Source organism: Melospiza melodia, chromosome 5, assembly GCF_035770615.1.
Source record: "Melospiza melodia melodia isolate bMelMel2 chromosome 5, bMelMel2.pri, whole genome shotgun sequence".
Classification (NCBI taxonomy): domain Eukaryota; kingdom Metazoa; phylum Chordata; class Aves; order Passeriformes; family Passerellidae; genus Melospiza; species Melospiza melodia.
Window position 1 is genome coordinate 27,637,734 of NC_086198.1, and position 14,783 is coordinate 27,652,516.

The 14,783-nt window shown below is 42.5% G+C and overlaps 2 protein-coding genes across 2 annotated transcripts in view; one reads left to right on the top strand and one right to left on the bottom strand.

Moving 5' to 3' along the window:
• PRPF31 (pre-mRNA processing factor 31) overlaps positions 1 to 6,263 on the bottom strand; it is a 31,621-nt gene extending 25,358 nt beyond the window's left edge. Inside the window, 1 exon segment of the mRNA XM_063158081.1 lies at positions 6,032 to 6,263. Within this exon segment, the coding sequence (XP_063014151.1) occupies positions 6,032 to 6,263 (232 nt within the window).
• Positions 6,264 to 6,426: 163 nt separating this feature from the next.
• Positions 6,427 to 14,783, top strand: part of ARHGAP24 (Rho GTPase activating protein 24) — a 183,107-nt gene continuing 174,750 nt past the window's right edge. The window contains exon 1 of the mRNA XM_063156692.1: positions 6,427 to 6,508. The gene's annotated coding sequence lies outside the window, so the exon portion shown is untranslated. The remainder of the gene's footprint in view (positions 6,509 to 14,783) is intronic.

Consider the following 14,783-nt stretch of genomic DNA (forward strand, 5'->3'; position numbering starts at 1 on the left):
GTGTTTTTAAACAGACACAAATTGTGCCTTGTGCAATAACTGTACCTTTACGTTTTACACAGGTTTTTTGTTATAAGAAAGCACAGGAAGGAGAACATGGTTGCCTCAGGAGGATGTGCTCTGTGATGTTTTCATATTTCTACTCCGAGATCAGCCTTGACAGGCGAATGAGTGTCCCCTGCACAGGGCATGCAGACAGCTTGTTGGAAATCATGCGAATTGCAAAGCACAGACCCAGTGGCACATAATCCCATTGTTCAGGGTTTTCTGAATTCTTTACCTACTGCCTTAACTGTGAAATTCATCACATTTGATGCAGTCATCCCTGTGTGTTATTCCAGGTTCACTGCGGGCTGCTGTTTTTCCCTTGTAAATGTACTGCTGCTTTATGGGGTGGCTGTTTCTGTTTTTCCATCCAGCTTATTGAGAGCCCACATAAACTGGAGCTCCTGTTTACTGTTGATGAGGAACATGCACTTCTCAGTGACTTGAGAAGATTGCTTGGCCAATGGTAAACTCCTCTGAGGACTTGTTTTTTTTTTTTTTTCCCCTACTGCTTACTTTCTACTGCTTTTTTCCTACTAGTTTTCTACTGCAGCTGCTGCTATGTTACTTATGAGAGTGAAGTTGCTCAGAGTCTGCATCTTTGAGTATAAGGTGAGACTGCGCATTTAAACATCACATAGCAGGAACCTAAGTCTAAAGTAAGTTTTACTTGCATTCTTGTGTATATACTTTTTAAGTACATCACCAAAAATTAACCCTGGCACCCGGTATTTTTGGGTTTGCTAATTTCATCTAGGCTGCTCCAGCTGCTAAACAGACAACCAAGGAGTTTTCTGTAATGTATAGCAGAATATAAGGGTAGATGTTAATTTTTAAGGGGAAGAAATCTTGTTTTGCAATGTCAGTGTTCCTAAGAGGTACAGGCAAAACCCCCTGTATTTCCATGTGAATTTCAGCTTCTAAGAAGATCCCATTATTTGGGATTTTTTAACTTACTTAAAAAAACTCAACATTATTTTTGCATGGCAGCAATTACTCTGCAAAATGCCCATTGTCAAATTTGGAAGAAAACACATGTTGTATTTGTATATTTGAGAGTTTTACTCTATATAGAAAAGAACAGAAGTAAAAATTTCAGTTCTAAACTGTCCTGTTTAGAACTTTCAGTTCTAAACTATCCAGAAATTGCTGCTTTGAGCTGTGTCCCATAATAGTAAATCACGATTCACTGATGGAATGACTACATTAGGAAGGGTTTTTTATTTTTATTTCTTCCTGCAATGGATGGCAGCAGGTAAGGATATATTTGCTTGTGTTCTGTGCTTCTGCAAAGACACAAGGTCCGTTACCATCTGCCTGTCCTGTGAGTCTAAATGAAATTTGTTTTATAGCTGGGAAAGAATAGTATGTTTATACTAGTAAGGGCTAATTCCAAAGTAATCTTGGAGAAAAACTGGAAGATGTTTAGGAAATCAAAGCCAAGTGGTGTAATCTAATCTGAGATCCTGGCAACAGCCTTGTGAAAGAGTCAAGTCTTGTAGTGAGTGAGTGCTTTAACAAAAACATTAGTTTTAAAGCCTTGTGTTGATGTTCCTGATCTTGCTTGTCTTGTTTCTACATTTCTGCATCCATTTGCCACCTTTTATCATCACTTTATCTACTGAAACTCTATTCTGTACCTTCTAATGCTTTCTCAGTTCTAAGGAAATAGTATAATTTGAAGTACATATTACATGGGTGACTGTCTTTTCCTCGGTCAGGACACAGGGGAGTCAGCTTCCTTCTGTGTGTCCAGAATAACCTTGCTTTGTTTTTCATAATAATTTTAGTACAACTCTAGACTCAACAATCTGAACTTGAAGGAAGTAGACCAGATAAAATTGTTTGGACTCTTATAAGAGGAGGAGAAATTCTCTGCTGAATACTGACATCCAACCCAAACATGAGGTTACTCCGAGCATCTGCACAGAAAGAGAGAGAGAAGTGATTTTTTTTTCTTTTTTTAAAAGGAATATTATCACAATTTCTTAGGATTTGATGTATGACACACACATCTTAAGAGTCCCACATTAGTCCCAGTTATTCAGACTGGAAAACAGAACATGTCGCTAGGAATTATGGTATTGAGTGCAACTATTGTTGTATGTGAGGTTCAGTTGCCAAGCACAGGGATGGAGCAAGTTATAAGGCAGGAAAAGCAGAAAAATCTACAATCTGGTAAGGAGTAGTTTACTTCACTTGGAGGAAGTGGATATGTAAATGGCAGGATGCCCATGGGTTATTTGAGATAAAATGATTCTCAGCTGGACAGCTAGGTTTTTGATAGATTTCAAGACCCAGAAATTATTCAAACATTCTTGATGACTTGGAGTAGAAGTTGCCTGTATGTGGAAGGAAGAAGTTAACACTTTTCAAACCATTTTCAACATGTAAGGTTTTGGCCCTGTCTCTGAGGCCTTGCATGTGTGTGCTTTATGGCTGTCAGTGTAAGCAGCTTTAATCATTTGTGAAACATCTTGCAGAATCTGTCCCAGGGAAACAGTAAAGATTTAAGCCACTATTCTGGGTGCTGTCTCTTAATTCTGAGTGTGGCTTGTCCTTTTCTTGCTGAGGACTAAAGATAGAGATGCACAGAGCTGTAGTTGTGTTTTCTACCTTGTGGCCTTAAATTTTGATGACACTTGCTCTTTGAAATTGCAGTTCTTTGCTTATTGTCAGCTGTACCATTGGATAAACAAAGGAAATCGTGGTAAACCAGTACTCAAAAATATCTAACAAAAGTTAAAACACTAGTGTTAAAAAAATCCTGCCTCTTCCAAAATAATCCAGGCACTGGGGAAATATGACAGAGTTTGTCTCTGAGTGAGTTAATAAGGTGAATTGATTTCCATGAAAATGAGAATAGGAAGCGACTTTCCAGTGTGTTCTATTGAAGAACATAACCCGTGAGAATAAGATGAGAAGATATTTCCTGAAATGTAAAGTGAATTTAGTATAGTCTTCTCTGTTGGTATTAGACAGCAGAATCTGCAGGGGCAGCAGATGCCTTCTGGGTTTAGTTCCATTGAAAAAAAAGTGGTGTTTTTCCTGCTTGCTTAGACTTTCGCCCACTTTGCTCACCAGACTGCACAGATGTCTGTAGAGAAGTTGAGTTCCAAAGACTGTGTATATGTATGTTTGTATGGACACTTGCCTTAGGAACATGTTTGCCCAGAGCAGGGGGATTACCTTTGGAACTGCTTGCACTTGGCCAAGGGTATTCCATGCCTGATCAGGGCCAAACTTTGAGAAATGCAGATTTCCTCCTGCCTGCTTGATTGGTAAAGTGTTTCTAGTTTTTGTCATTAAGTGTTCTGGAAAAAACCAATGTGTTGTGCTTCCAGAGGCAAAGATTCAAAATCTCAGCTCCCTGCCATGCAAAGGTCAAGCCTTTGAAGTGTCTCGCTCTTAGGTTTAGTATCTAAGGAGTTATATCGAAGCAGTTCTGACATGAGCTGATACCTACTGGCACCAAAACAGGCTTTTCTTTGCCTTAAGTTGTGCAGAGTTGGATAAGCTGTTTCCAGTTATAGGCCTGCTCCTACTGTTTTTTTCCTAACACAGCTAATGAATGACTGGATATTGATGATGCACGTGTAAAAAAGAGAGCTCAAGCTGAAGAATTTCAATGCCCATAAAACTGCAAATATGAACGAGTTTATGCTCTAAACCTCAACTTTAAAAGGATACCAGCTAGCAAACCATAAACAGAGAGATATAACAGGAGCAAGTGAGCACCCATAAGCCAAGTAAGGAAGGAAAGTTGATTACAAAGAGCCTCCTCATTGTCATTGTTTGTAATTTTGTACTGATAGCCAGACTTCACATGTGCAGTTGTTCAAGGACATGAGTGGCTGTGCAGCTCAGCTCTTGAAAGCACCTGCATTGTGGGCACAAGGCTGTGAGCTGCCTGCAGGAGCAGGTCTGGCACAGGCCCAGGGGTTTGCTCAGTGTTTACCCAGTGCTGCAGCCAGCAGTTCCAGTTTGCCCTGCAGCTCGCTTCCTGTGTGTCCCTGTGCTTAGGAAGTGCATTGTGCCACTCTCCTTTCTCTATGGTAGCTGGAAATTTCCCTGGGGTTACTTCGCTCTTAAGAGAACAGCACAGTAACAGAACAGTAATTTCCTATAATTTAAACAAGGGGTCTTGTGTCTTAATGTGGCTGTTGTTCAGATAAAGGCAGAGCTGCAAAGATAAAACTTACAGAAGTGTCTGGGTTAAATTTTTGTATAATGTTGATAAATGTGACTCATAAAGTGAGGCTGCCATACATACAGGCCCCTCATTTGAGCAGGCATGGTCCTTGATGGTGGAAGCCTTTCCAGCCCACTAAAAAATGTTTTTTCTAGTGTGTCATTCTGGCTGTTCTCCCTCTGAGCCTGAATTTGGCAGCCAAGTAAACTGAAGGCCAGCATAGGTATCCTGCTGTGCATGTGTTTAATTCTGTCCTCCTCGCCATCTAAAGTTTGTGCACGTTTATTTTCTCTTCCTGAACAGCCATGTATTATACACCCTGTTTATTCTTAAAAAATTACATTGGCAGAGAGTCAGCAAGACTCAGTGGTTTCTTCAAACTGCTATGGCTCCTGGGACAAGCTGAATTTTGGTGGGGTGCAGCATGCTGTTCCAGATGCTGAGGACCTCTGTTAGCCAAATCTCTCCATTTGGCAGGGAGATCACAGCAATGAGCTTGCTCTGCCTCCTCCTTGCTTTGTCTCTGTGGATTTCTTTTCCAGAGCCAGGAGCAGGGACCAGCCCTCATGCTTAATGGCTCGCTTAGCTCTCTTTTCTGGCTGGTTATCTCATGGGAAGCTGAGGAAAGTGTCTTGGGTATTCCCCTTCATAAATGCAGTGATACTGACTTCTGCAGGCCCCAGCCCTTCCTGCTTCATTAGTGGCAAGCAGAGTTCAGAGGTTTGATTTAGTGTGGATAACCAGGTACCTGAATTATTTTGTTTCTGTTAAAAGTAGAAGCTTCTCCAGTGCAGTGGTACCCCATTTATCACTGCTGCAAGCTATGACATGTCACCTGCTACACTATGTAAATATTCTTCAGACATTATCTGTTGAAATACCTGATAAATCTGAAGAATAAATCAGAAAACTGATTGCTTTCAAAAGGTTGTACCTATTCTTGTGATACTGAGGATTTTTTAGTGCTTTCACATTGGGTGGAGCTGGAACCAGCAAACACAGAATTGTGAGAAATGGGTCATCGGAGGGAAGTCGGTGGGAGTGGGTCTACATTTGTCCAAGTTGCACTCATCAGATACTGAGATTCTCATGGAAAACAATTTTCTGGCTTCTACAAATCTTCCAGCTCCAGTCATTAGAGGAATGTCACATGCCTGGTACGTATAGCTGAAACTGTGCAAGAATTTGTTCTTAGTGTGTACTGTCAGCTGAACCCTGCTTGGGCTTCAAAATGCGCTGTTGTGGCCTCTTCAGCTATCATTATTAGTAATTCTTTTCCTATGATCTCATGGTGGCATTGTATTAGAAACTGCTTTTTGTCTCGTGATGGGGATCTGAAAGAAGAGACCAGGAAGCACAGCATCTAGGGTTTTCTGAGGAAGGCTGTTTCCACCGAAACCAATACTGCGGTGTGGCAGAAGGGAGGACGAGGGTTCCATGTCATTCACTGCCCTCAGGATGGAAACAAGCAGAGCAGCCCTGAGTCACCCGGGAGCAGGCATCACTCCTGCCATCCACGGGGCGGACAGCAGCTCCCGAAACCCAACCAGGGCTGCAGTTTCCATCCTAATCCCCCGATTTCTGCTGTGCTCTTGGTCAGAGCTGGGCCTCTGGATCCTCGTTGTGCGGGCCCACGGATGGGTAAAATCACACAATGTGTTTTTTCAGAGAGCTAAGCCGCGCTAAGTTGCAGAGGTGCTGTTGAAGTGGATGAGTCGGGGCTGCTCGGACTGTGTTCAGCCGCCTAACGCTAAACCACAGGCACAAAGGAGAAAGGAGAGGGGGCGGCAAAACTCTGCGCAGGATCTCGGGCCGTCCTCTTGGAGCGTGGCAGGGTTAGGGGGACAGCGGGGAGCCCGGACGGCTCCCGGCGGGTGTCCCGGCGCTGGCATTCCCAGAGCGTCTGGGAAGGCAGGCGCGTTCCTCCGGCGGCGCGCCCCGGGGCTGCCAGCTGCCCGTGAAACCCGAACCGCGGGGGCTGGTCCTGCGGGCCGCCCCGGCCCCTCGGCCGGCGCACACGGCACATCGCACATTATCCATCACCCTCACACGGCTCCCGGGGCAGCGCGGCAGCCCCCGTGGGATGGTGCTGGTGCTGTGGCGGCAGCCCCGCCTGCGCACAGGTCGCCTGAGCGGCTGAGGGAGGAGGGGGCAGGAGGAGAAACTTGTGAGCGCAGCCGGGCTGGAATCAGGCGGTGCCGAGCGTGCCCCGAGCCGCCGCCGCGTGTATGGGGCAGCGGGGCGGCCCTGCGTGAGGGCGGGCAGCGCCGGGTGAGTACCGCCGGGACCGGGCTCGGAACCGGGCTCTGCTGAGCGTGTGTGAGCCGGCTGTTCTTGTCTGCTCTCCGTGTGTGTGCGGGCATCTTTCAGTGCTCTGCTGTGCTGTTGTTTCTTAGTGCTAAATGCCTCCTAACAGGATCCGGGTTTGTTGGTTTCAGGGGTACAGGCTGAGTGTGGGTCATCTGACTACTTGTTGACTGGAATATAAATCAAATCCTTTTGTGCTTTCTGCAGTTTTGTAATGGTTGTGTTAAAATCTTCCTCCTTCTACATAAGTGTTTGCTGAAGGATTTGATAGATAAGGTCCTCATTGGGACAGACTTTGAAATGAGCCCTTTGCCTAACTCTTTAGTGACTACAGTCTTCCATGGATTTTTAGAGCCTCTGAGGGGATTTCTTTTTAACACAAGCGAATAGTTGTCTTGTCTTTTTCCTTCCCTGGGAAGGAAATTGAAGGTAATATTTGTGTCTATCTTCTTTTGCAGTAATATGTATGTATGTTGTCAGTTTGGGAGTTTGCTTCTTCCAACAGGGTGGAGAGTATTAAATAATTCATGTTTGATGCTATAAAAATTTCTGCAACAGATGACTGGAAGTAAACAGTGGGGTTTTTTTAGATGGGTACCTTTGTCCTGTACAGGCAGAAATAAGAAATTTGCTGTGTAGCACAGTGACATAACACAGAATTTATCTAATGTTAAGCTGAATTCTGTTTGTCCAATAGCATGGTTGCTGAGAGAGGATGATGCTAGCTCTTAGATCAGCAGGTATTAAGATGCTGGTAAGTTCTTCTGTTGCACAGCAGTTCTGTACCTAGGAGGTGACAGTAACTTCTGTACACTCAGGATTCCTCCTGAGTAAGAATTATGGGAGTGGGACTGAGCAGTACAAGGAGCACAATATCTTGTCCTAGCTAATAATAATATAAGTGGAATTTCACAGTCACAGAACACAGGCAGAGGTAGAGAGAAGGAAGGATTGAGAGTCAAGTGCCTGTCTCCAGTCCCATGAAATTTTCATGTTGTGGCAGGTTTTGTTATTGCAAAAGGCATCTTCTAGTGCGTGATAGTGACTTAGTGTTAAAAATAAATGTGCCTAAAGCTTGTTTCCTGGTGCATGGTATCTAAAGTTATTAGACTGCCTCTTCTTTCATTGTTGTCCTGTCTCTCAGCTGCATTTTTCTTCTCTTGTTCTTTACTTGACTTTTAGTGTTTGATGAAACTGACTAGGTTTAGTTTTGAATAAATGGGGTGCCCCTGCCAAAAATGCCAAATCAAACAAAAAAAATCCCAGCAAACAACATGGTAATTAAGTAAAAAATATAAAGCCATGTAGAAAATTCACCTGAAAACATGATTTAGTGTGGAAGGCATGACTTCTTTTGTGTTTTTGGGGCAATGTGCTGCTGGGGTCAGGTGAGAGGGAGGCTGTGGGTTGTTCCTTTGATGTGTACCTCTCCTGGGTTTGCAGAGTGATTCATAAAGATCACTTCTGTTAGTGGTTCTGTAACTAGGTTCATTTTTCTGAAGATGGAGTTTGGAAAGACAGAAATCAGGATCCCTTTAAGACATGGACCAGGTAATAATTTGAGGTTCTGGTAAGGTCATATCTTCAGAAGCAGCCAGAATCAAAACTCTCTATGACCTCCATGGGCAGCTGTAGCACACAATCATATCTTGCTGCTTGATTCAAAATTTTGGTTTTTTGTTTTTAAGCACACCAGGCAGAAGGAAAAACAACTAGTTGAAATTCTTGGTAGGTAGTTTGAAGTATTTTACATCTGCTAACTTTAACTGTCTTCTGTGTAGACTTTTTTGTGTTTATTGTGATCTGATGGCCTTTGGAGGTATGTTTCATTCCTGGAGCTATTAACTGCCTTTCTCTATATTGGACAGAGGGAATGCTTGTTACAATTTTTATTTTAAAATAATCTCCTGAAACAGAGTGTGATAATTCATCATATTGGGGTGTCATTTGTGTTGTACACTGATTTGAGGGTGAATGTATGTTAGCTTTCAGCCAGGGAGGAAAACAGAAGGTCGCCTTGGTGTTGTAAACCAAGAGAAACATGGCAGGAGTGTATCTGGTACAGTTCCAAGTCTGCAACTTGGCATTCTGTTATGTCCAAGACTCCAGGTAAGGTAAGTGCCTAATAGTGTTGGATGATGAAGAAACACACAGCTTTTAATGACACTTGCTACTCTGCTGCCAGTCTTGGGAGAAACTTAAAAAGACAAAAGAAGCCAAATTTCCAGTTTAGATTCTCTTCCTTCATGTAGGAAGTGTGAGAGGTAGGATTTAGTGTGTTAATTTCTATTATTATGCTAAAGGAAGGATTTCAAGTTAGCATTGTTTTTTATAGTTGTTGCCTGCATTTATTTAGAAAAATCTTGATTAGGTTGCAGGTTTTTTAATTGCAAGCACTCAAAAATACATGAAAATGCTAGGCATGTCAAAGATGGATGTGCTTCAGCAGCATAGCAGCTTCTTGTATGTTTCCTGACTCTTTCCTTCCATTTCACCATTTTGCCAGTTACATTTGGGTGATGAAAGTGGATATGGTAAGCACTGGAGTGAAGCTGTAAATTGATTTTGTATTTAATTGATTATGGATCCAGAATAAACCGTAATAGGCCTTGATTAGCTTCCATTATAAACTAGATCATGTTTAGTTGTGAATAATACCCTGTTTTGCCAACAAAGACTTTTGATAGACTCTCCAATATATTAACTTGGTGTAATTATCATCAGTCATCTTTACTGTGTGTTTTTGACCACCAGCTTTGTTAGCTCTGGTTCTTATTAGCTCTTTGTACATTTAATAGCTTTCTCTGTCCAAATTTCTGCTTTCTCTAGAGTTACTATTTTTTTCTTTACCTTCTTTTTTTAAAAGTGGAAAATACAGTTTCTTAATTTCTTCATTTTCTTCTCCCTTCCTCTCTTCCGACACTTTTTGAAATGGTTTCCAGAGAAGATGCTCTTGGGTGCTGTCAGTTCTCCCCAAGTTGAGCACCTGCTGAACAAGGAGACACAGACTGGTGCACAGACAGACAGACAGACGGCTGGCTGTCAGTGGCCTTTCCTCTTTGTAATTTGTCACTTTGGTGTTTGTCACCTGCACAACTTTGCAGTCACGATCTTTTTTTTTTTTTTCCTCTTCATTTTTCTTCCGAGTCGTTGGTTACACTGCAAAATAAGATAATTGCTTGGAGGCTCGGAGCCACCTGCGGCGTGGTGCTTTTTTTGTTTACGGTCATGGTCTTTGACTTATCTGTTAAGTGTTTGAATTAATTTTGTCTGCTTGGCTCAGCTCTAGTTTCATTGGGCTTTTCTAATGAAAATGTCATGCACCATCAAGCCAAGGGTCTTGCAGGAACACACAGGCTCATTGCTTTTAACTTTAACAAACTTGTGTTGTTTACTGTTGTGCTTGTTAGTTTGGGGGGCTCTCATGCTCCCTTGCTCAATGAGACAAACCTCAGCACATGTTGAATTCCTTGGCCAAGTGTACAGTTTCTTGTCATGAAATACCTTTCATTTTCCTGTACTGAGTTTTTTGTGATTTTGTGTAATGGCAATTATGATTAGTAGCTTTTTAGCAAAGACATTTTTCATGTGTGTTACTTCCAAGAAGTAGTTGGTGTGTTCCCATGGTTCTTTTCCCACATGTACCTTTGCTTTTAGAACAGCAATTTGTTAACAAAGAAAAGGAAACAGAACTTAAATTTCAAGTGGACTGGTATTCTTGGCCTGTCAAAGTGAACAATCATGAAGCATTAGTCAAACCCAGCAATTTGCCTCCCTGCAAAACAGGGAAATAGCTCAAAATAAGGAAATAGCCAACACATTTTGGCCCAGACCACAGTAATCAAAGAAAAAGCATGTTTGGTTCTCCCAGTTAGTGATATTTTCCAGGGACAGGCAGGCTGCTCCTGCAGCAGGCAGAGAAAGTGGCCTTCCAGTTAATCCTTGCTTGGTTGACTTGACCTCAGCTCTGGCAACAGCATCCTGGATTTTCCATAAGCTGCCTTTCTATAGCTGTATCTTTGGCCTCCCCCAGCTCCCCCATGCTGTGCTGTGAGAAGAAAAACGGGAAGGAGGATGGAGGTGACATCAGGGGAGGAAGGTTCTAGTTGTCAGTTGACAGCTGGAGCTGGAAAAGGTCTTGAAAAGAATGAAAAGAATGGTCAAGGACGGCACAGCTTTGTGAGAAAACAGTGCAGCAGGAAGAAACTTTTCAGCCTGGAGATGAGATGACTGAGGAAACTTCACTAACAAGTGGCAGGAAAAGGGTAAACAGACACTGCTTCTTCCTCCCTTATTTTTCAGTAGAGAAGTCCCAGGATGTGTCCAAGAGTGATGGTGGCAGGCTGAAAACAAATGAAAGGAGGTAATACTGTGCACAAGATGTAAGGTGTAATAAATAAGTGTTTGCAGTGTAGGGGTTAGTAAAAGGAAAACCCAGTTTTAAGGGATAGCTGGCCCAAAGTATTGCTGCTTGCTTGTCTTAGCTATCCTGCTTCCCTGAGGTTTTGCTTCAGCCACAGTTGGCAATGGGATGCTGTGCTGGGTGGGCTCTTCCTGTCCCATTGTAGCCATCCATTTGTTCAGTTCTGACTGTTATTTTAGTATTACTTACATGGGGTGAAAAAAGATCTGATCTTCTGTTTGTGGCTTGATGAAAAGGAGCTGAATGACCTCAGCAGATCATGAAGGGGGGCTGCCTTCTTCAGCTAGGAATGTGTGGATACAAGGAAGGATAAGAGCTGCTGGTGCAAAGCAAGTTGTGATCTTTGAAAATCAAAAGCAAAAAGATTCATCACCATTTTGTTTCCAGGCAGTGCTGCAGGAATGTGTAGTCATGGTCTTACCAGATGAGTATTTAGAGAAGGAATAACAATGGATCATATCAATTCAAGTGGAGCAGACCCCCTGAAGCCTGCTGGATCCTGGTCAGATAAGGCTTTTTCTGTGTACCCAGCCTGACAGCTGACTGTGTAGAGGTGGAAGATGAAGGAGCTCAAGTGCTGCTGTGCTGCAGCAATCCCAGTGTGCTAAATGACTGTTTAGCAGATGGGAGAGTGCTACAGTCAAGGGTGACTTAAAGTATGCTTAAGGCCCCTCTTGAGTTTCTTGAGAAAGAAAAATGATGCAGAGGCTGTGGGCAATTAACTTTGCTTCTCATTCTTCAAATCCTGCTCTGTGGATCAGCTGGATGAGGTGACTTCCCTCCATGGCCATATTGGTTGATTATTCTTTTGATATTTTGGAAGGGGAAAAAGTTTCAGTAGATCCTAAACAAAATGTGCATTGTACAGTAGCTTCAAGATCTTGTTGCTGTGTGTATTTAAAACTAGTGACTTTAATTTAGTTGATTATTAATGTAATGGAGTTTGCCTTACCTACTTGGGCCTGGACTGAGAAATAAGAATTGTGCAGTTATCAATGTATAGCACAGAACATGATAAACTCATTTTTAATCCTTCCTGTTGGAGCATAACAGATTGCTGCAGTTCAAAGACAAGTATGTGAACACAGACATGTATCTAGGAGATGAAGACAGACTTCTGGAAATCTTGTTTATTTAGTGACGTCATTGCCTTATATCAGAGTGTTGTCTTGGAAAGTGTTCTGAGTAATTTGGGGTTGCAGTGTTGTTGTTAAAGGTGAGATAATGATGAAGGGAAAAGCTGTGCTGTACCTTTGATTATTATAAACTAGCTACCATGGAATTTTGATTGTCCAGAAGTTGGAGCAAGCAGCCTGCTTGCTGTATAAGCTGTTTTGTTGTGAAGCCTCTAGGCAATTCTTTCAAGAGTTAGGGTTTCTGGTTGTTTTTCTCTGTGTGTTTGTATGTCTGTGGTGGGCTGGTGTTGAGCTCTTGCCTCTTATCCGTGATTGAGATCAAAATTGTGTGTCACATGCATGGATAGTCACTGTGATTATCCACTACTAAGTGTTGCAACACACAAACCCAGAAATGCTGGATGCTAGAAAGAAATAATTCCTCTGGCAGTTGCAGTATTTGTGCAGCTGTTCCCACAGATGTTTCTTCTTTCTTGGCTTTTTTTTCTTTTTTTAATTTCTCCTAAGAAGTAAGCAAACCAAGGCAGAAATGTTAAAGGGCCTGCCTGGAGAAAGAGAGAGAAAATGCAATACCTTTTAGTTTGGACGTAGTAATTTAGGTTCTTTCAAAATGACTGCGAATTCTTACTTTGTTTGCCAAGTCCAAAGCCTGCTTAGGCTCTGCAGAGCTGAATGGAAGTGTCCTAAAATTGGAGCTCTGCAAATAGACTTTGAGAGTAAGAATCTGCTTGGGTAATTTGGAATCTTAACAGCACTGCTGGAACTCAAATGGACCCAACTTCGATGTCTATTTTGCTCATTTTAGAAGTGAATAGGAAACATACTGGTCAGAAAACGTGTTCTGACAGAGCTCTGCCCTGTGGCTAGAAGTCAAATTTTGGAATGAAAACATCATAGCAAACACCCCCCAGTCAATAACTGATTGCAAGATTGAGGACTAACTCTGTTCATATGTAAGATGCATTTGTTCAGCTGTTTTGAAAAAAGCAAATACAGTTCTGATGTATGACAATGGGAAGTCTTGAAGGTGCTATTTTAAGTAGCAGCTCAAGTAAAAATTCTTTAGAAGTCAAAAAAAAAAAACCTGAAATGTAAAATGTTATTAACATTTGGTGCATAATGGGGTTTCACCATCTTGAAGGGGTTTCACCTTCTCCTCCTAGGAGAATACAAGGCTCAAACTGGAATCTGTTAACCACATCCCCAGAAATGTTTAATAAATGATATTTAGGAAAATACATATTTTTATAAATAGACATCTCTGTCTTGATGCCAGCAGCTTTCTCTAGGTTGGGTTTTTCTCTTGAGGTTCACAACTGAGTAAGCAGGAAGAAGCTCTGGGAAGGCACACGTTGTAAGTAGTGTTTTTGAGTAATGAAAACCTATGAAAAACAATAAATATCTGTCTGTAAGTGTACGAGACCTGGTGCTTTTGGGCTGTTCAGTTTTCCACATAACCTGGTATGTGTGTGATGGCTGCTGCCTAGACTTCACCAGCCATGCTCGAGTCCTCTTTCCTTAGAGAAACTCAGACCTGGCTTTGTGTATTCTGTGAAATGAGAAAGCAGCCTTAAGCTCTACATGTAAATATGTCAGGTGTGTAAACATCAGGGAGAGAGCAGAACTATTTTGGGCTCATAAGGAGTAAATTAGTGTAGCCTGTCCATGAGTGTGCTGCAATCTAAGAATAAATTCTAACAGGTTAAGGAGTTCCTGGGAAGCCTTGTGACTGCTGTGTTGGGGGTGAGGGGAAATGTTAAAATAGCTGTCTTGATGATGTTTTTTCTGTCAGAGTAACTATGTTGCTGGCTTCCATGGGGGTTTCAGAAGTTGGGCTTAGTGAGTAGGGAGATCCTTTCCTGTCCTGCCTGTTTGTCATATGTGGACAGCTGGGAAAAATAAGTCTAGTTCTGAACCATGGGAATATTTTACAAGTGTTGTAGGATGTGCCAGGATAAAAATAAAATTGACATCAACGTAAGACCTTTATTATTTTCACTGTGATGATTCTGTCCTGCAATGAGTCAACTATTAATTAATTTCATAGAATCATAGAGCTATTTCGGTTGGAACAGACCTCCAGTATAATTGAGTCCAAGTTTTGAACACCATCCACTGTGCTGACTAAACCACAGCATTAAGTTCCACATCCAGTCACTACTTCAATGCTTTTAGGGATAGTGACTTCACTTCTTTCTTTCTTAACAGCTTCACTGCTTTTGAAGAATTTCCTAGGTTTTAGCACAGATGTTACAATTATGGCCTCTTGCCATGGTGATTCAGCTCCCGGTTTGCTCAGCTGGTATTGCTGGTAGGATTTACCACACTGGGAAAGGGTTGTTGGCTCTGCCCTCTGCAGTGGTCAGTGGCTCTTTGTATGGGAGTAGTTGGTCCCTTGAAATGCTGCCTTCTGCCAGATGTGAGGGGACAGGGACACTTGTGGGCAGGGACAGCTGTGATGATGATAATGCTGTGAACTGGGGACCTTGGGGGTTTCTCATGGGCACTCTTTAAGTCTGTTGTGTTAGGCTGCTCTCCTGTTCAGTATGTGCTGAATTCCTGTCTCTTGCTGTCACAGAGCTCTCAGTGCACTCAGCTGACACCAGGAGAGGACTGAAGCAGCCAGTTGGGCGTGCAGCACGTGGCGTGTTCAGTGACAGGAGTGTTTATCACCTAATGA